The sequence below is a fragment of the Megascapheus bottae genome, chromosome 3 (assembly GCF_031878675.1).
Source record: "Megascapheus bottae isolate mThoBot1 chromosome 3, mThoBot2.hap1, whole genome shotgun sequence".
Taxonomy (NCBI): domain Eukaryota; kingdom Metazoa; phylum Chordata; class Mammalia; order Rodentia; family Geomyidae; genus Megascapheus; species Megascapheus bottae.
Window position 1 is genome coordinate 64,199,126 of NC_143511.1, and position 22,617 is coordinate 64,221,742.

A 22,617-nucleotide genomic window follows, 5' to 3' on the forward strand; every position below is an offset into this window, starting at 1 on the left:
TCAGGCTGGAGTGGGGCTCAAATGGTAGAGCACCAGCTGTAAATGAGCAAGCCCAGTGATCACAAGGCCCAAGAAAGAAGGAACGAAGGAAGGGAGGGAGGGAGGGAGGGAGGGAGGGAGGGAGAGGGAGGGAGGAAGGGAGGGAGGGAGGAAATAATTGACATCTTAATACATGTACAAAGCCCTTGGCTAGAGCCTTGGGAGAAAACAGTAACCAGAAGCAAAGATACTTTTTTGTCTCTCGCCACCATTTCTTCCTTACCCAGCCAGTTCTTCCCCAAGTAAAAATTTTAAATCGAGGAGAAATTGACTTAATTTATTTTAACTATATTTCTCAAAAAGAATTTCTTAAAAATCTGAGTCAATATTTAATTTGGCTTTGAAAAACAATAAACAGAAAACTGCTGCTGCCTGGCCGAGGCCAGGCTTATTGCATTATGGCAACCCTCTCCCTTTGAGCATGTGAGGAGATGGAACCTGCCTTCCTTAAAGGAAGCAACTTACTAAATTTGAAGGGAAGTGGTAGAGAAATCAGGAGAGAGAAAAACTGTGGATGTATTTTCTAAGGCAGGTATTTCAGAAACTACTACTTAAGAATACCTATAATCCACTTAAAGGCACTTTATAACACACTCTGTGCTACCCATGTCGTTGCCAAAATGAACATTACTATAATTTACCTGCCACAGCGCAGAGGGGAATGCTCACTTGAATAAGACCATGTTTATGCTGATCACCCTTCTTCCTTGACGCTTCCTCTTTACTGGGTCTTCACGCTTTATTCTCAGATCTCTAACTCACTCATTTTTCTTCCCATATATATATATTTTTTTAATTACAGTGTCTCCACATTGAATTCAGCCTTGAAGTTTTAGACTTCAGATGATGGTATACTATTTTCCACTGGAAATGAATGTGTCCACTATCAGATTTGATATTAGAGCTGGGTGCGGCAGTGCATAACTTTGGTCCCAAGGGCTTGGGAGGATCATTTTATCTCAGGTGCTCAGGACAGCCTGGGCACTGCAGAAAAGAGACCTCTTCTCAAGACTAATTGTTTAATTGGTTTATCAGTGTCAAAAACCCTTTAATCTCACACTCTTTCTGAATCTCCAGGAACTGAACCCCACAGCTTGCGTTGCCTACTCAGTGCACTTAGAGTTGCCCACTCTTCCATACTCTGTCACCTGCCAGCACTTGAAATTGGTGCCATTCTTGTTGGCATGCTCTGTGGTCCCTATCATTTCCGTGTTGCTGTAGGACACTACAACAATCTGTCTCCCTCCTGACCTCTTTATTGCTTGTTAGTGCTGCTACCCTTGATTCTGTTAGTTCCTCCTTTGAAATGCTTTTGTTCTTTAGCCACACCACTCTACAGGCCATCATTCTTTTTTTTTTTTTCTTTTTTGATCAATCTTGGGGCTTAAATTCAGGGCCTAGGCACCATCTTTGAGCTCTTTTTGTTCAAATTCAAGACTAGTATTCTGCCACTTGGAGCCACAGTTCCACTTCTGGTTTTCTGGTAAATTGGACCTAAGAGTCTTACAGACTTTCCTGCCCAGGCTGGCTTTGAACCTCACTTCTCAGATCTCAGCCTCCTGAGTAGCTAGGGTTACAGATATGAGCCACAAGCACGCAGCTGGGCTATCATTATTGACCTCCAGCCATGATGCTATGTAAGTACCTCTAGCATTTTGTTTCCATTTATATTCCAAATCTCAATCCTCTCCTCTCCCAGTACATTGCCACACCCTTAGTCATCCTGCATTTTCTTCACTTCTTAATTTACCGTGCCTGCTGGAAGACCTGGGCTTCTTTCATCCAATATGAGATTGAGTTGTATAATAACCTCCATTTTGATCACCAAGCTCAAACTTCTGTGGTACTTAGGTCTCTTCTACAAGAAGTTGTTCTGTCTGCAAATATCAAGGGACACGGAATTCTGCCCTTCGGGACAGCATACTCTAAAAGTAGTGTTTCGCTATGCCAAAGTTCTTGTCCCTCTCTTGTCTTTAAGACATTCCTTGAATGGGCCGGGAGTTTGGCCTAGTGGTTAAAGTGCTTGCCTAGCATGCATGAAGACCCGGGTTCGATTCCTCGGTACCACATACATAGAAAAAAGCCAGAAGTGGTGCTGAGGCTCAAGTGGTAGAGCTCTAGCCTTGAGAAAGTCCGAGAACAGTGCTCAGGCCCTGAGCTCAAGCCCAGGACTGGCAAAAAAAAAAAAAAAAGACATTCCTTGAAGTCAAAGAGAAACATCTAAATCCATAAGCCATCTCTTTGTAATTTTTTTTCCACTCCTGGGACTTGAACTCAGGACCTGGGCACTATCCTTGGGCTTTCTCCCTCTTTTTTTTTTTTTTTTTTTTTTTTTTTGCCAGTCCTGGGCTTGAGCTCAGGGCCTGAGCACTGTCCTTGGACTTTCTCAAGGCTAGAGCTCTACCACTTGAGCCTCATCACCACTTCTGGCTTTTCTCTATATGTCGTACCGAGGAATGGAACCCGGGTCTTCATGCATGTTAGGCAAGCACTTTAACCACTAGGTCAAACTCCCGGCCCATCCTTGGGCTTTCTCAAAGTTAGTATTCTACCACTTGAGCCACAGCACCACTTCTGGCTCTTTCTGTGTATGTGGTACCAAGGAATCGAACCCAAGGCTTTGTGCATGCTAGGCAAACACTCTATCACTAGACACTCCATAAGCCATCTAAAGATTATCATCTAAGATTATCATCCCATCCCTACTACAGCAACTCCTTTGGCCTTGTGATTGTTCTGTGGCAGCCTGCTCCCCTGAACATCTCCAGTCAACATTTCTCTTCGGGGTTCACTTACACTTCTGATTCTTTTGTCAGGGCTCATCTGACCACTGAGGAATTAATTCCACAGCTCTCCTTCATGCCATCCCCTGCTCAGAGTTTCCATTGCTCATCAGTTAAATGACAAGAAAATGTCTTCATCTGAGATGCTCTTGAGGGCTCCATGAATGCTCTGACACTGTGCACAGTATTTTATATGTCAGAAGTATATTTTTTTTCTTTTTTCTTTCTTTTTTTTTAAGGGAAACAAGGCATGAATATTTTTATCTCATTCTCAAAGGAGTCACAACAAGATTTTTGTTTTTGTTTTTAATGCACTAAACAATCTCTAAGGTCCTTTGAGTTCTAGCATTCTACACGCTAAAGACTAAAACAAACTACATTTTCTTATTCCTTTGAAAAATTAAAGACCTAATACTATTCTGCTTGTTACTCAAAGACAATGAAGAACTAAAATCTGACAGCCTCCACAGCTACCATGTAACTGAAAAGGTTACACCTCAACCTTTTCTGGCTCATGAGCTTTCTCTCACTGGAGGTTCTAACAGGCTGAATTGTCACCTCTACGGGATATTATATAAGAAATTACTAAAATTACATAGATAACTGGTCTGTAAAATCTCTTCTAAGATAAAGATTCATCAAGAAGTACATTTCAGGTCTTTGCTCCAGCTCTTCATCTGCCAGGAATAACCTCTCACCCCCCTCTCATTCTGACATTCCTCATAGGGAGCCTTTGTCTCTGTGTTTAATTAGTAGGTGTCTCTAGCACTAGAACTCTATCTGCAGAAGTGTGTGGCTCTGATTTCTTCACTTGTCAGTTGCTTGACAGCAGGGTCTGTGTATTATGTTTTTGTGTCTCCCTAGTTCAACTGGTAAACATTCTATGACTTCCCTTCAGTGGGTCTAAAATCTTAGAGAAGTCATTTATCGCTGTAGGCCTTTGCTTCCCCTTTGACCAAATAGAAGCCTTGACCCAGATACCTCCACAATAGGTGAAATTTGGCAAAACAGCAATAAGTAAGTTCCAATATGGCTAGTGAGGGATAAGTGGCTAACCACTGCTTTTTTTTGTGGATTTTGACCTATCATGGGGGTCTCTGGAACGTAAGTACTTTGATAGATGAGGGATCACTGTATTCTTTTCTGTCTTTTTCCATTTCACACTGTAAATCTTTGTAAGTACACCACTGTAGTTTGTTTTCCCTGCTTACAGCAGTGAACACATTCCCATGTACTCACAATGTATGCTGGCACATAGACATTTGTGTGTTGTTTCCCAGCTCCCTGCATATTAATCAGGACAAGCTTATGATAAGAAAGAGCAAACTGGCGTGTCCCTGGAATATCTTTGAACATGAGACTATAATTCTCTTAACCTTTTAGAATCAAGCTGATGGCAGGTCTTACCTCTGCTGGACTCAAGGCATATTGGGAAGAGCTAGTATTTGAGTCACATCTGTATCACATGGGCACTAATAGAACTTGCCATCTGGAAATTTTACTGAAAAAGATGTATCCATTTTCTAATGTAACACAACTAGAATCAAAAATATTAGACTTTGTGTTATCCTTAATGTACTATGTTGTCTCTCATCTCCTTTGCTATCCCTTGGTTATCTCATATTGGTATAGTATCTCACTTTGTTATCTGATATATTGAATTTATTTGTATTTGGATATTTGAAATTTGATAGGGAAGGGGGGAAAACCAAGATGGGAGGGGGGCATGGGGGGGAGAGAAATGGGTACCAAGACATGTGAAACGGTATCAATATATGTGAATTAATGCACCTTCTATCCGGCAAATATCATGTAACCCTTTTACTAATTACAATAAAAAACAAAAAAGGAAAAAAAATATTAGAGTTTGAAATAGTATACATGTAATACTTTATATAACCAGTAACGTTTGCAGTGCGCTTTTCCCAATAAGTAGAGAAGCTGTTATGCCCAGTTGCATGCTACTATGCTTTCAGTGCAGAAAAAAAGAATTTCAGGTAGTTCTAGGTACTCCACATGTGTTGACTACCCCACACACACACACGCGTGCACACGCGCGCAGGCACACACACTTGGCAGCATGTCATCTCACATAGTAAAGTAGCCTGTTGCCTGTCATGTGTGTCTCCACAGGGCATAGGATGAGCTGTGAAGTTTCTTTTTGACACCAGCACCCTTTAAGCTATAAGGACTGATATAAAAGGGGAAGGGTTTTTACTGGATCTGGAGAAAATATTTCTGGAAAGTATGAATTTCAGAAACTCTTCTGGAATGTTAGCCCCTCTTAAAATGTCAAGGGCACTTGAGCAGGTGATAGTCTTCATTTTGTTTTCCTTCCTCTTTGACTTTGTTTCCAGAAAACGGGAAGAAGAAAACAAGCGAAAGGAGGCAGAACAGCAGAAAGAATGGCCAAGCCCAGCTTCTCATATACCTCAAGCCCTTCCATCTCTACTTAGCCCCAGCAAGCAACCTCCATCTAGCTCCATGGCCCAGGGACCAACGCCAAGAGACAGCAGTGGTTCTCCAACCAGAACTCCTCCAAAGGATCAGCATGTTCCCTTAGCTCTTCAGAAAACAGACTCCAGAAGGGCAAATGGTGGGTGTGCTGATGATGAAAGTCTAGGACTCTTCTAATTGGTGCAGTTGGATCATTTACACTTAAAGCAGTTATGTTAGTGCTTACCTCTGCCATGCTATGATTTGCTTTGCTATTTATTTCCTCTGGTTTTCAGCCCTCTAGTTGCCAAGTCCTCCATTCTTCTTTTCTTGCCTTCCTATGAGTTACTGAGAACATTGCTTACGGGCTCATCTTGATTGATTTGTAATGCTTTGTTTTTGTCAGTCCTGGGGCTTGAACTCAGGACCTGGACACTATCCCTGAGATTTTTTTGCTTAAGGCTAGTTCACACTCTGTACCATGTGAGCCACAGCTATATTTCCAGCTTTTTGGTGGCTAATTGGACATTAGTCTCAAAATTCTTGTCCAGCTGGCTTTGAACCACAGTTCTCAGCCTTCTAAATAGCTAGGATTATAGGTGCCACCAGAGCCCAGATCATTTTTTTCTTAATTTTTCATTTTGTCCTTTGTCTGTTAGCCTACACTTCAGTAGAATCTTTGCAGGGTCTCATTGCTATACTTTTTTGTTTGTTTGTTTGTTTTTGTCAGTCATGGGGCTTGAACTCTGGGCCTGCGTGTGGTACTTGAGTTTTTCAGCTCAAGGCTAGCGCTCTACCACTTGACCTATACCACCACTTCTGGTTTTCTGATTGTTAAGAGTCTCATGGACTTTCCTGCCCAAGCTGACTTTGAACCATGATCCTCAAATCTCAGCTTCCTGAGTAGGTAGGATTACAGGCGTGAGTCACCACCACTCTGCCTCATTGGTATTCTTACATGGATACTAAAGTCAGATCTTTTTTGGTGATACTCAGCCTTACACTTGCTCAGCCAAGTCTCTACCAGACCTCCAGCCTGGCTTTTTGCTGGTTGTTTTTAGAGATAGTCCCATGGGCTTTCTTGATTACAGGTGTGAGCTGATGGTACCAAGCCACAATGAGATACTTAGTGAAGACATTTCATGACTACTTGTCTTGACAGTAGCTAGGTTAGGTTAGATACTCAGTTGCTTAGACTTTCTCCTTCCTGTTTGTTTGAGGCATATTTCCTGCAGCATCTGGAAGGCATAATGGTGCTTCTTTGAGATGTTTATGATACTTTCGTCAGCATTCCTAGGTGCTGACAGAGTGAAAGCTATTGGATTGTCTATCACACTGCTAGCAAGAGCAGTAGGACAGGTTGTCTTGGTCACCACACCCACCTCTGATCATGGCTACAGGAAGTTGGAATACTTTATGAATGTTTTATGTGAGCAGAATTGTCTTACTCTGCAAATTTGGGACAATAAACAGCATTCCCCTTTTTCTTTTGTCTCCCCAAGAAACATCCAAAGAACATTCTAAAGCTTGCTCTGACTGTGTTCACATCAGAGCCAGAGAAGGCCAGGAGGGAGACAGGCATCGAGGCGCCTCCTCAGTGGAGAGGTGCAGAGGTGAGACAACTGGCGAGCCATGGAGTGAGAAGGGGAAAGGCCTGGTGAAGGCACTCTCCATCAGCGCTATCAGGGCAGCTGAGCCTGAGGAGAAAGGGAAGGACCCCGCTCACCCAGCTACAAGCCTTTCCCAGCAGGACAGCCACTGCAAGGCCAACAGGAGACAAGACTCGGCACCCAAGGCCAGAAGTATTCCCCAGAAAAGGTGTACTCAAGAGCTCCGAGGAAGGTGCTCCCCGGCTGGCTCCAGCCGGCCTGGCACTGCCAAACAGGAGGTGATCGGTTCTAGGCAGAGTCCTCGCCACCATCGCACACCAAAAAGCAAGGTGACACCGAAGCTTGCAGGAGAAATCTATTCGAATTTACCCCAGAGCACAGAGGAGATGAGATCAAGACCCAGGAAGCTGGGGACAGCCCCCCTATCTGAGAACATTCAGGAATCTAAGGAGACAGAGCCAGCACCTGCGCCTCTCTCTGCCCAGAGTGTAAATATTGACCTTCTCCCGGTAGAACTCCGCCTGCAGATAATCCAGAGAGAAAGGAGCAGGAAAGAGCTGTTTCGAAGAAAGAACCGGGCAGCCACCGTCATCCAGCGAGCCTGGAGAAGGTAAGGTGAGGTGCCACCACCTTGGCTCTTGGTGTAGCAATTCCTATGCCTGCTGGTGTGTTCTTGCGATGAGCTGGACATAGGAGCAGAACTATGACGACGTGCTGGAACCTAGCCATGGCATTCCTACCTCTTCCCTGCTACTCCTTTACAGTGAATTATATGGAAGGTGTTTCTGCCTAAGAAGGTTACCTAGCAGGCCTAAGAGAAAATGTTTCCATCATCATCACTCTAACTGGGTACTTGACTTTGGCTTCCCTGACCCTCAGTTTCCTCAACTGTAGGACAGAATTTAACACTAGATGCACTTTGCCTATATTTGTAATAGATTACTGGATGAGGTGGTGCCATAAACTCTGAAGCACTACACATCCTTTGCACACGTACATCCTTTTTCCTATTTCGATATATAAAACTGATCATACAAGTTTATATGAGTTAGGCGCTGGGAGTTGGGTTGGAGGCTATAGTAAAAGTCTGGGATTGTGTCCTGTATTCCTGCCGAAAGACTGGCGTGGGCCTTGGCTACAAGTTTTTGTGTGTTTACATAATCACTCTAAGACCCACTAGAGACTCACCTTAGTGAGTGACAGCGCCCAGGAAGTGCTGCACCCACTGCCAGTCGACTGCAGGTGCAGTTAGTAGCCTCCATGCCTAGGAGGAAGACTAATGGAGGACAAAGTAAGCCATGTGCGCAGGTATGCCAAGTATCAGAAGAAAAAGAAAACCGAAATGTACTAAGAGAACACCAGTGTAGACAGGCCACATAGGTTCTTAGGAGACCTCACACCAACCCCTCCCTCCCCAGAGCCAGGTCATCTGCTTTCTGCTTGTCCAGCCTCAAGAGCATGCCCTCACGTCCAGCCCTAGCCATTACAAGGACGTCATCAAGACATGGTTCTTGACAAGCAGACCATTCAGAGAAAATATGACTTATGTTCATCAAGGAGAGCCAGCATTTGAACTTCCCTTCCCTGTGGCTCACACCCAAGGGCCTTTCTCTCAGGCTGACAGGAAAGATGGTCTCTGTAGTCCTGATGACAGAAAGCACAGCTGGGCTCTGTTCCTTATCCAGGCTAGGATGGTCTGGGTGGTGCCCACATACTGAGGTATCTGCCAGAGCAGGACATAGCATTATTCCTGCCACCAAATACCACTGACACTAATAGCATTTTTTGGGCTGGGCTTCATAGAAACCCTGAAGAACAGGTACTATATTCTCCCCACCCGGTGCAGGACATTCATCAGCCACTGGCATTGGAGCCTGCGGGGCCAGCCACACTGGCTTCGACACCACCGTGGGAAGTGGCCATTGCTCACAGACGTGGGAGTATCTGCCAGGGCATGCACTGGCTTCTATGCAGAGGAACTTTCTGTTAAGTATTTTGGCCGAAACCTGGGTCTAAACAAGCCAGAAAGGTTTACCCTATCTGGCCCCACAGCTGTGCCCTAACTGAAATGTCTCCCTCAGATTGTCTGCTCTTACACTCCTTTTGAAGAGCTAGAAGCTGACAGATTCTGTCACTAAGTATCCAGAGTCACAAATGAGCCTTCAGTCATTCCTTCCAAGAACAGTGGGCTCACAGTCCCGGGCACCCATCTGGGATGCAATTACACAGGACCTTCCAGCTGCACTGCGGTGCAGTGGCGAGACCAGGGACATCCACTCCCAAGGGGCTTGTGGGATGCCATGTTTGCTATACCTGGACATGTGGCATGATGGCTTTCATTAATCCTGCTGCATTTTAACTAATCCTCCCCCCTTGAACAACAGGAGCCCAAAGCGCTGTCCTAGAACAGTATGTCTGACTTCCAGCCTAAGAAGCAGCGAGAAATGGGATATGGGGCAGGGCTCAGAGCCCAGGTGGCTCAGTAGACACTGGCTGAACCAACCTTGGCAGGGACAGCAGGGACGGCTGTGAGACTCTTATTTCCAATTAGCCACCAGAAAACTGCAAGTGGCACTGTGGCTCAAAGTGGTAGTGTTACCCTTAAGCAAAAAGAAACAGTGCCCAGGCCCTGAGTTTAAGCCCCACGACAACCCCAAACCAATAATAATAATGAATTGGCTTTATATGGGATGTACCAAGGAGGAAGCTAGGAAGCTGCAGACAGAACTCTGGGCCCAAGGAAAAAATGGAATAGCCTTAAAATTGTGTAGTATTATCAGCTAAGACTTGGCTACTTCAAAATTAAAGGCCAATACTGGACCAGCCAAGCAGGAAAGCTCCACAAACATGATTGCATGTATTCAATAGGTGACTGCCCATTGAAAGCTACAGCTACCAGCAGCTCCAGGCTGTCCAGAAGACCAGACAGTTCTGTCCACAAGTAGAGAGAGCAGGGAAGTTGCTCCACTTTTCCAGTAGGAACCTGTGTTGTGGAGCAGCCTCGTCCTGTCACTCTAGCCTTTACTCTCAAGGTTAGCTTTCTGGAAAGGTAGTCCAGTTGAAGAATGCCACAGTTTGTCATTCTCCAAGAAAGGAAGAGTCATGTCCATTGACTCAAGTCAGCCTTTGGGGAAGGAGGGAGCTGTACCAAGCACTATAGCAAACTTGGTTTAGTGTGTTCCAAAGAGGGTACGGGCCTGTTGCTCTCTGTAGCTTCTGTGGGTTCATCTGTAGTTAGCAGAGTTACAGAGAGAGAAGCCGGATGCAGCTCTTCTTTAGAGGACTCAAACCAGTGCTCAATAAATTAAGGATAAAACTCACACTAGATCAAAGCCTTGCTATCTCTCCTCTGGCCTTTGATTTTCCCCAAACTAAACTCTTAACTCCCAGCAGAAGCAGCTCAGTAAAAATGCAATAATTACCATTGCCATACTTCTTAAATTCTTCTGTATGGAACAGACTAAAAGACCTGAGCAGTGTTTGGCTGTTGGGCCAGATCACACTGGTTTTAGTGATGGTTTCTCTTGGCTCTAGCTATGTCACCTTCTAGAAGTTGCCTGAACTTCACATGTTTGAGGTTTGTCTCAAGGAGACTCAGTCATAGGGAGATTCCCTGGAACTTGGCAGGCCTTCTGGTGTGCATCTTCCTTCCCTCCCCAAATAGAACCACACTACGTTACTTGCCCACATCTCTGCTCATGACCATTCTGCTGCCTAAGAGGCCCAGCTCCGCCTGAGTTTCTTAAACTGAACACAGTCCAGGGCATCCTTGGACAGCCTGAGGCCGTGCTGACCTCATATGTTCTGTGCCAGGAGCAGCACTTGGCACACTCCACTGCTAGCTTCCATCTTGGCCTGTTCAGAACCACTTCATGATGGAAGACAGCAGTAAGCGTGCTGCCTCCGAAACTAGAGTGGGAGTGGGAGCACTTTCCAGTTCAACCAATACTATTCTTATAGTTTGTAGAAACCTCAAGAAAATCTGGCTTTCCCAGAAATGGAACCTTTCTGAAGCCTTTCCTCTCCTCTGACCCTTCCAGCTACCAGCTCAGGAAGCACTTGGCACACCTTGTGCAGATGAAGCAGCTTGGAGCGAGCAGTGAGCTCCGATGGAAGCAAGCTTGCACAGCACTGCTACTCCAGGTTTGGAGGAAGGAACTGCAACCGAAGCTCCCGAGCCGCACCCCAGCACACAGGACGCCCAGGAGCCTCACCAAAGGCACCTCAGGCACGAAGCCCACCAAGCACTCCGTGCTGAAGCAGATCTACGGTAACCCTTCTCTCAGGCACTTGGCAGTTCACTAAAATCCTGCCACACCTGAATCTGAAATAGGACAGAGTGACCTTAGGCAACCCTCCATTTCATTAAAAGGCTTTCTTACTCAACATCCAAGCACCAGGTGAATGTTCGGCACCCCATGTAATGCCGTTCATAAATTCTGGGTCAGAATTGGTTCATGAGAAGTCTAGCATCTCAGCCCAGACAGCATTCTATCAGAAAGCCAAGAGGTTTTTTGCTAGATTCTCTACGACTGAGTTTCACACTTTATGCTTCTGCAGACCTCTGCTTATGCATCCTCAGACTTAGGTGGCCAACTGTGGATTCTGAGTCTCACTTTGACCTTTCCTCTGCTAAGATAATACAGGGCTAATTACCTATGATAGTGTCCCTACACAGCTGCTACAGTAAATACTTATTTCTTAGATAAACTACTGTAAACTAAAGTATTTCCAGCACTGGAAATTTTTCAGCCCATCCAAAAATACACCTGGAGTACAAAAAGCCTCGCTAGTTCCCCAACACGCTGAGCTGAGGCACCTTTACAAAGATCTGCAGTTCAGGATTTATGTGGTTCACAATCTCCATGCCAACATGTCGAGGCTCCATGCCTCAGAGCGGAGCAGTTCGGCCTTTTTGATTTAGCAATGGCCAGGCTTTGAGTAAAGCCTTTGCAAAACTCCAAAAATGGAAACGTGTGGCTCTAAGCATTTGCGGTAAGAGATATTCTCAAACTATACTTTTACATCAGCCTAGCTTATTTCAGCACACAACTCCTGTAAGTTCCCCTGTCCACCCCAATAAGGAATTCAGGGCCTGGTCAGACTACAGCTGTCACTGGTCACGGGTAACTACTGTTGGTTGGTTTCAGGCTGTTCTCAAGAAGGGAAACTCCATCATCCCAGAAGACCTTCAAAAGCCCCTCCTGTGCTGCAGCTCAATGCAGGTAAAAAAGCCATCAGGCACCAACAAGGCAGATGGAGGAGAGAGCACAGGATTTGTCTTTTCTGTCACTTCCAGATCAGAGATAGCCATGGTTTTCCATGGTCACAGTCCTGGGGCTTGAATTGGACGCTGGCACTGTCCCTGAACTTTTGTGCTCAAGGATAGCTACTACTTGGGCCATAGCTCCACTTCTGGCTTTTTGTGGTTAACGAGATAAAAGTCTCATGGACTGGGCCGGGAGTTTGGCTTAGTGGTAGAGTGCTTGCCTAGCATGCGCGAAGACCCGGGTTCAATTCCTTGGTACCACATACTTAGAAAAAAGCCAGAAGTGGTGCTAAGGCTCAAGTGGTAGAGCTCTAGCCTTGAGAAAAATCCAAGGACAGTGCTCAGCCCCTGAGCTTAAGCCCAGGACTGGCAAAAAAAAAAAGTCTCATGGACATTTCTGCCCTGACTAGCTTTAAACCACACTCTTCAGATCTCAGCTTCCTGCGTAGCCACGATTACAGGTGCCTGGCACGAGCATGCTTGCTTTTTTTTCTTTTTTTTTTTTTGCCAGTTGGGGCTTGGACTCAGGGCCTGAGCACTGTCCTTGGGCTTTCTCAAAGCTAAAGCTCTACCACTTGAGCCTCAGCACCACTTCCGGCTTTTTTTTCTATGTGGTACCGAGGAATTGAACCGGGGTCTTCATGCATGCTAGGCAAGCACTTTACCACTAGGCCAAACTCCCAGCCCCTGCTTTTTTATTCTTTCATGGAATTATTAATAATCAACAGTCAACATCTCCCCAGAAGAGGCAATACCTTTTTATTATAACTAAAAGCTATTGTTAACAAGACCTCTAGAAGAAACTAAGAATGGTGGGTATTGTTGATCACTGTTATTTACTTTTAAGGAAATGAAAAATCTTTTTTCCAAGAAATGTGTTAGGAATCCCTGTCTCATTTTGGCGATTGCTTGCCAGCCAAACATAAGAGAGCACCATAAATCAAACACTGATAGCATGTTCTGCTCAGGCAAATGGTACCCACTTTCCTTCACACAGGAGCCTCTCAGGCACTGTTCTCTCTTCGGCTACAAGACATGTGAGTTTTACTCAAGGCCCCTTCCTTCATGCCAGCATAAAAGTAGATGATAAGTTCAGTGCTGTCAGCAGCTAATGCCAGGTCCAGTGTTCCCCACAGGTGGCTATGGAAACGTGCTCCCCCGCCCTCCTTGATCCAGTCAGCCCACAGGAACGGAGAGCAGCTGGGAAGGTGAACAATGACTGTCGGCGTGAACTTTAACATTCAGTTTTTGATAGGGGGAAATCCTGGAGGTGGGGGACACAGGAGTTGCTGCCAAATCTTTAATTAGAGTTGGGTAACTCATGTAACAGGCAGACTGATCAGGGAGTGGTGATGAGGTACTTAAGAATTCCAAAGGAATGGGCCCACAATTCAATGTAAAAAGACCTAATGTACTGACTGAACAATATTTCAAAACCTAAATTCAGAGATGACTACTAGAAGTGTCATTTCAATATTAGTATAAATCAGATAAGTTGATCATTTCTCACTTTACAGAGAAAAACCCAGAGCCGGGTGCAGTGGCTCACACCGGTAATACTACTTAGGAGGCTGAGATCTGAGGATTGCAGTTCAAAGCCAGCCCGAACACAGAATGTCCATGAGACTCTTATCTCCGATTAACCTCTAGAAAAGGAGAAATGGGGCTTGGCTCAAGGATAGGGCAATGGCCTTGAGCTCAAGAGTTCAGGGACAATGCCCAGGCTGAGTTCAAGCCCCATGACACCCAAAAAATAAAAATAAAAAAATAAAAGAGAGAGAAAAAGAAAAACCCAGAATCCTTAAGTACTTTTAGGGAGAGGACAGAGTAAATTAATTCAAATAATCGTTTCTGGGCTGGGAGTGCGGCCTAGTGGTAGAGTGCTTGCCTAGCATGCAGGAAGCCCTGAGTTTGATTACTCAGTACCACATACAGAAAAAAGCAGGAAGTGGTTCTATAGCTCAAGTGGTAGAGTGCTAGCCTTAAGAAACCTCAAGGACAGTGCCCAGGCCGAGCTCAAGCCCCAGAATTGGCAATAATAATAATAATGTGTTTTCTTAGGACTTCACCTTAGCATGTGTCACATTTCTCTTTCACACATTTCTGACAGGCTTAAAATCAAAGATAAACCCAAATCTTGAACTGGAGGGGAAGGAGGTTTTGTTGGCCCTAACCCTACTCACCTTACAGTCCAAGCCGTTAGTAAAGCCTGCCAGACAGAGCTGTGGTTAGCTGAAGACATGCCTCTAAATGAAGTGATTCCTATGAAATGAGCTTGATTTAGTTGCACCTAAGTTTCTGAAATGTGCAATCAGATAATAAATAGAACCACAGAGAGCATTAACTTTAGTCTTTGCCTTGAATTTTAAAAAATAAATGTTTTGCCTTCAAAATTCAGTGAGATGAGAGAATTTGACTTGTCTGTATTCTAGTTTTAGAAAATCGTTAGCACATAGGAGGTAGCCTTAAGCTGAAGAGCTGAGGGGCAGCACCCAGGCCCAGAGTTCAAGCCCCATGACAAAAAAAACCAACAAAAAAATTGACACAGCTGGGCACTCATGGCTCACACCTGTAATCTGAGGCCGAGATCTGAAGATCACAGTTCAAAGCCAGCCCGGGCCTGAAAGTCCATGAGACTCTTATTTCCAATTAACCATCAGAAAACCAGATGGTGCTGTGGCTCAAGGGGTAGGGTAGTAGCATTGAGCCGGAGAGCTCAAGGATAGCGTTCAAGCCCCATGATCAACCAAAAAATAAAATAAAAGGTTGGCACACTGTAGACACTCAAACATTCATGATTGAATGCTACTGCATCTATGTTCCAACATGGATGGATACCTTCGTAAAGTTCAGAGTTCCTCTACCCCCTTCAAAATGCAGCTTTCTTGGGCTGTTTCCCTGAGTGCATTTAGGAGACCAACAACCTCTGTTCTCTGTCTTCCACCCCCACCCCCTAGAAAAAGTCAACATAGACAAACAGACAGACAGACAGACAGACAGACAGACAGACACACACACACACACACACACACACACACACACACACACACACATCCCCTATGCCTCTCTCTTTAAAAACAAAAAGTTTCTTTAAAATTCCTTCCAGTGAATAGTGGCGGTTCAAGAACTATTGGTACCCTCAGTCCATCCCTGCCACCTGCAGAGGTGTACAATAGCTGACACCTTACTTTATAATAGTGCAGGCAGGGCCTGGTAGAGTGCTCACCTAGCATGCACATAAGATCTGGTTCAATTCCTTGGTACCAAATACAAAGAAAAAGCCAGGAGTGGCACCGTGGCTCCAGTGGTAGAACTCCAGCCTTGAGAAAGCCCAAGAACTAGCAAAAAAAAAGATAGTGCAGGCAGCCAAATATATGCCCAGATCCCAAAAGCAGTAATTCATTTTAAACCCGATAGAGCACATGACATGCTCATTATTGTTTTAAAATATTCAAATGGTTTTAAACTGTCTTCTATAGGACATAATAACAGTATGGCTTCAAGATCTCCTGATATATTTGAGACCTCAATGTCCTCCTTTGGCACTGTTTTCTGACTCTGATATCCAAAATATTGTTCAAAGTCATTGAAACGTCTCACAAATCCACTTGAACTTTGAGGTACCTATTAGTCTGTCATCCTTCAGGCACTGAGGACTTGAAACAAATCTATTTGCTGGAGCAGACTATGGCAAAATGTTGCACACAGGGAATTAGATTTATATAAAGAAGTAGCACTGTGGCTCCAGTGGTAAAGTCTCTAGCTTTGAGCAAAGAGTCCAAGCCCCACAGCTGACCAAAAAAAAAAAAAAAAAAAAAAACCTATTTCAGGCAGAATGAAAGGAAAAACACAAGGCTATTAAGTCATCTAGCCTCTAACTTGTCTCCTCACCTGCCTTGGCTCTAGAGACCAAACCTAAATCCTTTTTCTTCGTAGGAATCTTCCTTTCAGCATTAAAATAACCTGGGGTTGGGAGTTTGGCCTAGTGGTAGAATACTTGCCCAGCATGCACAAAGACCACAGTTCAATTCCTTGATACCACATACATAGAAAAAACCAGAAGTGGTGCTGTGGCCCAAGTGGAGAACTCTAGCTCTCCACTGTTCTTGGACTTGACTTTCTCAAGTCCAAGAACAGTGCTCAGGCCCTGAGTTCAAGCCCCAGGACTGGCAAAAAAAAAAAAGAAGAATAACCTGAGTATCCATTTGGTATTATTTTTTAACAGTGAGCAACTTGCAGTGTATTCATCTTGAAAGCAGTGGAAAATCAAAGAACTTTTCTTATAACCTTCAATCTGCTACTCGATCAAAAAACAAACCAAAGCTTTGACTGCCTGTGGAAGAAAACTGGAAGCATGAGCACAAAAGCCTCGTTTCTTGTGAAGTCCTTTCCATCTTGGGAAAGCTTTAGTATCCAAACCTAAAGCCTTATTATTCTGAAAATGTGTTAAGAACTGGAAGAAAATGCCAGCCTATCTCTGCTCTGCTCTTACACAGAACTGTTATATAAATCATCTCAGCTGCACTGAAAAGACTTAAGTAGACTATGCTCCTGCAGACTGCTCAGCTGGGTGCTCACCTCAGTCAGGATGCCTAGAAAGGAGAGCTGATGAATGGGAAAACAAAACAACACATGAGCACTAAAGGGGTGCTGGGCTAGGCTTTCTGACAGTAAGCTGGCAGAGACTTGGTTTGCTGGCTCAAGTGATAAACCTAGAGGAGAGGGGCAGCCACCTTCATCTCATTCCTTCCTTTGAACGGGCCAACATCATGACAGATGCTGCATCTGCCCTGCTACTAAAACTTTGTTAAAGGCTGGCAATGTGGCTTCGTGGTAAAGTGCTTGCCTAGTATGCATGAAGCCCTTGGTTCCACAGAGAAAAGGCTGGAAGTGATGCTGTGGATCAAGTGCCCTAGGACTGGCAAAGAAAAAAGAAAATTCTGGGTAAGAATCATGACCAGCATTCCCATTTAGAACCTGCCCGTAAGACCACAAGCACATCCCTGTGATTCCTTACATTTTCCAGTTCCAGTGTTCCTCACAGGTCACAGTCATGTCCTCTCTGAATGGCATTCTCCCTGCCAAGAACAGCCATGTCATATCAAAGTCAGTAAGGTAGGGTCTGTACTCACAAAGCAAAGTGCTAACTCAGGCTCAACATCCTCCTGTGTTTCCTGACCATTTGCAGAGGCAGGAGGTCTCAAAATGCCTTTCCTACTGGCAGGGAACACGACACAAATTTTAGCACTAAACAAAGTCTGGTTCAAATAAAATCTAGTGATTTTCACACTTTCCTGAAGGTGAAGCTGCTATGGGAACAAATAAAAAGCACAAACGGCAATATCAAGATCACACATACATTTACTTCCACGTGCCATCCTTGTGGCTAACACCAAGAGACAGGAAGCAATAAAATGTTTGCAAATTTTCACTGCCTTCACTTTTACTTTCATAATTATATGCAAAATGATGAAAACACTGCAAGGCTATTTGTTGATAAATAAGAGAAGGTAGCATAGAACCAGACCGTATTTTGTAAATACACCACTCCTATGAAATGTGAAATGCACTGATACTGTCACCATGTATTTGTATTAGACCAGAATAGGCGGAGCTTTAGTAGGTACTCCCAACCGAGTGTTATTTCCCCACTTCCATGCAAAGGAAGTCCATGAAGAACTTTGTAGTTTAGCTTTAATGACAAACATCTATTACATCAGTCTCTCTTCAAAACAAGATAGATTATGAATACAGTTTCCAATAGGTAGCACAGTGCCTTGTCAATCAATACACTGCACTCAATGCGCTGGGGCCCTGGGGATGCCCAGTGATGTATACACTGAAGCAGTAATGCAGGTCTGTGAGCCACTGCTCCTGAACACCGCCACTCTTCAAGGTCTGCGGAGAAAGACAAGTCATTTAAAAAGTGTACCAAAAGCATCTTCATAGGACAGTAGTTTTCACATCTACACACTTCAAAGCCCAAGCAACAGTATCCCAATGTACAAACCGCTGCTCAGAAAAGTAAGACTGATCAGAGAAAAAAAATGGGAATTGCCACAGGCAATAAAACTTCCCTGTTACGTGTGTAAGTGTGGCTTGCTTCTTGGTCAGATTCTTCCTTCCTACATGTGTGAGGAACTAACTTGAAATTCCTACATCTCTGGTCCCCTCTCCTTGGCATTCTAGTGTCCCATATCTTCACATAAACATCAACTGAGAGTAATTCTACAAAGCCCACTCACAATTCTGTTCATCTCTTCTCTATCCAGGCAAGTTCTCCAATCTGGAAATCATAATCCAGGATTATTCTTTTTTTCCCTTTTTACTATTTTTGAATTATCCCACTGCCATTGTCCATTACTACTACAAAGACTGCACTGAAAATGCAGAATAGCACCTATATTCTATGTATGTAGTAAAAACGTATTGTTGTACTTATCTCACTGAATGAACCCCCCAATATCTATACAAACCAAACCAAACAAACAAACCAAACCTCCCAAACCAAAGCCACCAAAGAATCTTAGACCACCAAACCTAACACCCCCGATAGCAAAGATGAAGCCCAAATTTCTGGTGTCTCTTACTATCTACTTAAGCAATTAAGAATTATCTGGAAGTCGAGCCTGTTAATTTTTTTCCCTGAAAGATGGCTAGCATTTTGGCAACACTTAATGTTAAGTACGCTACAATTTCATTTAATGGTTATGGAACTCCAAAGGCATGCAAAAATGGCACTACTTCCAGTTTTTACAGAGAGGAAAGAAGCTTGGGGTGGGGGGGGAGTAGCACCTATCACAGTTAATCAACAGAATCTGACCAGAAAGGAATAACTGCTACATATTCCTTTTACAAGGTCCTAGTACCACCTTTATGTTGTTTGAGAATTTTAAGGGTTTTTAAACACTTGGCCATAGTCAGGTGCTGAACAGCAGGGAAAGCACTGAGCTCACCATGCTCTGCTGAATTTCACAAGTGAGGCCATTCACAAAAACCCCACCCTTCAGAACCACGCTCAGCCTTCCCATGAACCCAGTCCTCGGTGTAAAGCTAGCCCTGCTTCTCACCGTGATGTTCTTGATGATCTGCTGCACCAGCACAGCGTTGTTTAACATCTGAGTCCTGAGGGGTGCGTGCTGAAGCAGCAGACGAAGCATCTGGCCCACAACATGCAGCTCCTCAGGCCCAACTCTGTTTACCCGCAGGGTCTGAAGCATCAATTTGAGCACTCCAGGAATGAAAGCCAGGATGGAGACACAGACTCCCCACAGTTTATCCCTATAATAATAGAGACCAAAAATTAGTGAAGTAACACACTGGATAGGGTCCTTTCCACATTCCCTAAACTAAACCTTTTAAAACATGTTTCCTGATAAAGTATCATAAAACGTAGTAAGAATGGATGTCATCAGAACTAAAAGAAATCCAATGAAAAATTAGCTGCTCTTCCCCCCCCCCCTTTTTTTTTTGCCAGTCCTGGCCTTGAGCTCAGGGCCTGAGCACTGTCCTTGGACTTTCTCAAGGCTAGAGCTCTACCACTTGAGCCTCAGCACCACTTCTGGCTTTTTTCTATGTATGTGGTACCGAGGAATCGAACCCGGGTCTTCGTGCATGCTAGGCAAGCACTTAACCACTAGGCCAAACTCCCGGCCCCTCTTCCCCCTTTTATGTGTTCCAGGAAGCCTAACAACTAGCACTTTCCAGGGGAAAGCAAAATATTCTTAAAGCTCTATGATCACAGAATATCCAACTAGTTTTTTAAAAATTCATGTAAATTCAAGCTCATGACCTGGATTCTGAACCCTTTTAATGGCTTAGAGCAAATCTGGAAAGAGAAAACCTTACTCACCAAGGACTGAAATGGATTTCAGGAAGTAGCTAATAACTATTTCTACAACACTGGGTCATAATAGGCCAGAAACAGTAAATCTAAACATTAAGTAGATACTCTCTTGGGAGTCCTCATAGAGGAGTAAACAAAGTTTATGGTGGGGAAAGGTGAATTTGATACTTGCCTAACAACCTCATTGAAGAAGAGCAGTAATCAAATGGAGCTATACCCATCTGGATGGAGGAGAGCTAGGAACAACTAAAGGCTCCCATCCAAATCTGCTGCAGTTTCTGTACTATGCGTGTACAGTGGGCCTGATTACCTAAGTCTAGATCTAGACTGAGAAGCTCTTTTACATAATGATCAGCAACATGAGGCAAATAAATGAATCCCTGTTCAACCGACTATATCAATTCTTTACTGTTTGGGGTCTTTATTTTTGTCTTTAATTAAAAAAAAATTTTATTAGTGCTCTACCACTTGAGAATCAGCACTACTTCCAGCCTTTTCTGTGTATGTAGTCCCAAGGAATGGAACCCAGGTCTTTGTGCATGCTAGGCAAGCACTCTACCACTAGACCACACTCCCAGCATAGACTATTCTTAAGGGTCTTTACTCTGTTAACTGAGGCAAAGGCAGACTCAGAATAGCCATGCAGGAAGAAAAGAGAAAGGCAGAATGTAGACCTAGTTAAAATTGAGGCAAAGGCATATACACTCACTATATAATCTTGGTGAAAAGGAAAAGAAAAAGCTAATTTGGTTCCTGCTGGATTTCTTATATAAGTTTCTTCAGATTTTACAAGATCCTTCTGTAATGGTCCATACAGTAGATGTGGCACTTAATACATTTGAGAATCTTGTCATTAGGCAACTTTATGGTTATCCAAACATCTAGAATGCACTTATAAAAACCTTCAGGTATAGGGCTGGAAGTTTGGCTTAGTGGTAGAGTGCTTGCCTAGCATACACAAATACCCGGGTTCAATTCCTCGGTACCACATACATAGAAAAAAAAAAAAAAAAAAAAAGCCAGAAATAGTGCTGAGGCTCAAGTGGTAGAGCTCTAGCCTTGAGAAAATCCAAGGACAGTGCTCACTCAGGCCCTAAGCTCAAGCCCAAGACTGCAAAAAAAAAAAAAAAAAACCTTCAGGTATAGAGCCACCACTAGACACTGCCTCCTGATGGAATCAAGAGACACAAGTAAGCAAAAGTAAGCAAAAGAAGTTGCTCATGCAAATTTTTATAAGGTTAAAAATACTAGTGATTACAAGTTATGGTACAATAAATACACAAACCAGTAATAGTCACTTATTATCAGGATCAAGTATTATGTACTATAGGGAAGGTAAGGCAAGAGAATCTTAACATTGGTGCTAGACTGAGCTATACAGCAAATCCATATTATAAAGGAAGACAGAAAACTAAGAATTCTCATTATAACAAAGACTGTTTATAAAGTAACAAGAAAAAAAGCACAGGGTTTGCACAAACTCTGAAAGAGAATTCACAGTACTTCCGAATCCAATTCTGTTCTACTCTCTTACTTATTATTTCCTTAGTTATTATTATTACAAAGAAGAGAAAAAAATAAAGATGAACAATAAACTATTACCTCTTTTTAAGGTGTTCTGCTTCCCCTTTCTCTAGAGTAAGCAGAAAATAAAGAAGACTGTAGCAACAAGAAGCCAGAAATGGCAGCAGAGATTCATTAACTACACACGTATGGTCCAGGAGCTTACAGAGAACTCCAAACACACAGCCAACTGTGCTGTCAGGTATTACAGTCAACCCAACCTAAGCAAAGAGAAAAATGAGATTAATTAACTCTTCACAAGTATTTATCCCTCAAATGATCCCAAACCTGGTAACTATATTTACCAAAATTAGCCACTCTACTTAAAATCAGAATACATAACACATGCCACCCACCACAGTTTTATGACCTATTTTTCTATGAAAATTTAATTCCCAAAATAATTTACTTCAAAACATGCCAATTCAAGAAATATATTTTCTACTTTTTATACTGGGGACTGAACTTGGCCTCATATATGCTAGAAGTGCTCTGCCACCAAGCTATAGTCCCAGTCCAAGAAATAATTTGTATTCAATTCACAGCCTTCATTACAAAATTTAAAATACTCCAGATGTTATAATTTCTAGGACTGATCAGAAATAACATGATTTAAGGATTACTTCATGCATTTGAAGAAAATCTTGATACCAATAATTTTACACTATTCAGACTAAAAAACTGGTACTGGTACCATTTCCATCCTGGTAATTAAACACCGAGTTCATTTTACATTTAACTGTCCTCTGATCTTCCATTAGTCATTTAGATACAAATAAGGAAAATATCTCCTCTATTCCAGTTGCTGGGAGATATTATATTTAACACTACATGCTCACTGCCAAGAAACGCTAGAAGTCCAGATAACAGTCACTATGGTATGCTCATTCATCTAAACTCAACTATGTGTTCTGTCATTAAGGTCAAGTCTAACTTGTAACTGTATATAAAACAATCTGAATCTCCTGGAAACTACTTTTTAACTACAAAAAGACTGCAAATCCTGAAGTCTCCACCTCCTCCATCAGGTCAAGATTAGTTGGTATATTCATCTCTTACTAGAATAATCAG

The 22,617-nt window shown here is 43.4% G+C and overlaps 2 protein-coding genes across 10 annotated transcripts in view; one reads left to right on the forward strand and one right to left on the reverse strand.

The window, feature by feature from the left end:
- Invs (inversin) overlaps positions 1-18,229 on the forward strand; it is a 111,504-nt gene extending 93,275 nt beyond the window's left edge. For all 6 annotated transcript variants that reach the window (XM_090330323.1, XM_090330322.1, XM_090330324.1 and 3 more), the window contains 5 exons: positions 5,180-5,418; positions 6,761-7,478; positions 10,909-11,138; positions 12,019-12,093; positions 16,363-18,229. In XM_090330323.1, the coding sequence (XP_090186449.1) occupies positions 5,180-5,418; positions 6,761-7,478; positions 10,909-11,138; positions 12,019-12,093; positions 16,363-16,466 (1,366 nt within the window). In that variant the 3' untranslated portion in view covers positions 16,467-18,229. The remainder of the gene's footprint in view (positions 1-5,179; positions 5,419-6,760; positions 7,479-10,908; positions 11,139-12,018; positions 12,094-16,362) is intronic.
- The window catches only part of Tex10 (testis expressed 10), a 40,145-nt gene continuing 35,342 nt past the window's right edge, over positions 17,815-22,617 (reverse strand). For all 4 annotated transcript variants that reach the window (XM_090330331.1, XM_090330332.1, XM_090330328.1 and 1 more), the window contains exons 13-15: positions 21,586-21,767; positions 19,208-19,418; positions 17,815-18,035 (exon numbers count right to left, since the gene is read on the reverse strand). In XM_090330331.1, coding sequence (XP_090186457.1) covers positions 17,922-18,035; positions 19,208-19,418; positions 21,586-21,767 — 507 coding nt within the window. In that variant the 3' untranslated portion in view covers positions 17,815-17,921. The remainder of the gene's footprint in view (positions 18,036-19,207; positions 19,419-21,585; positions 21,768-22,617) is intronic.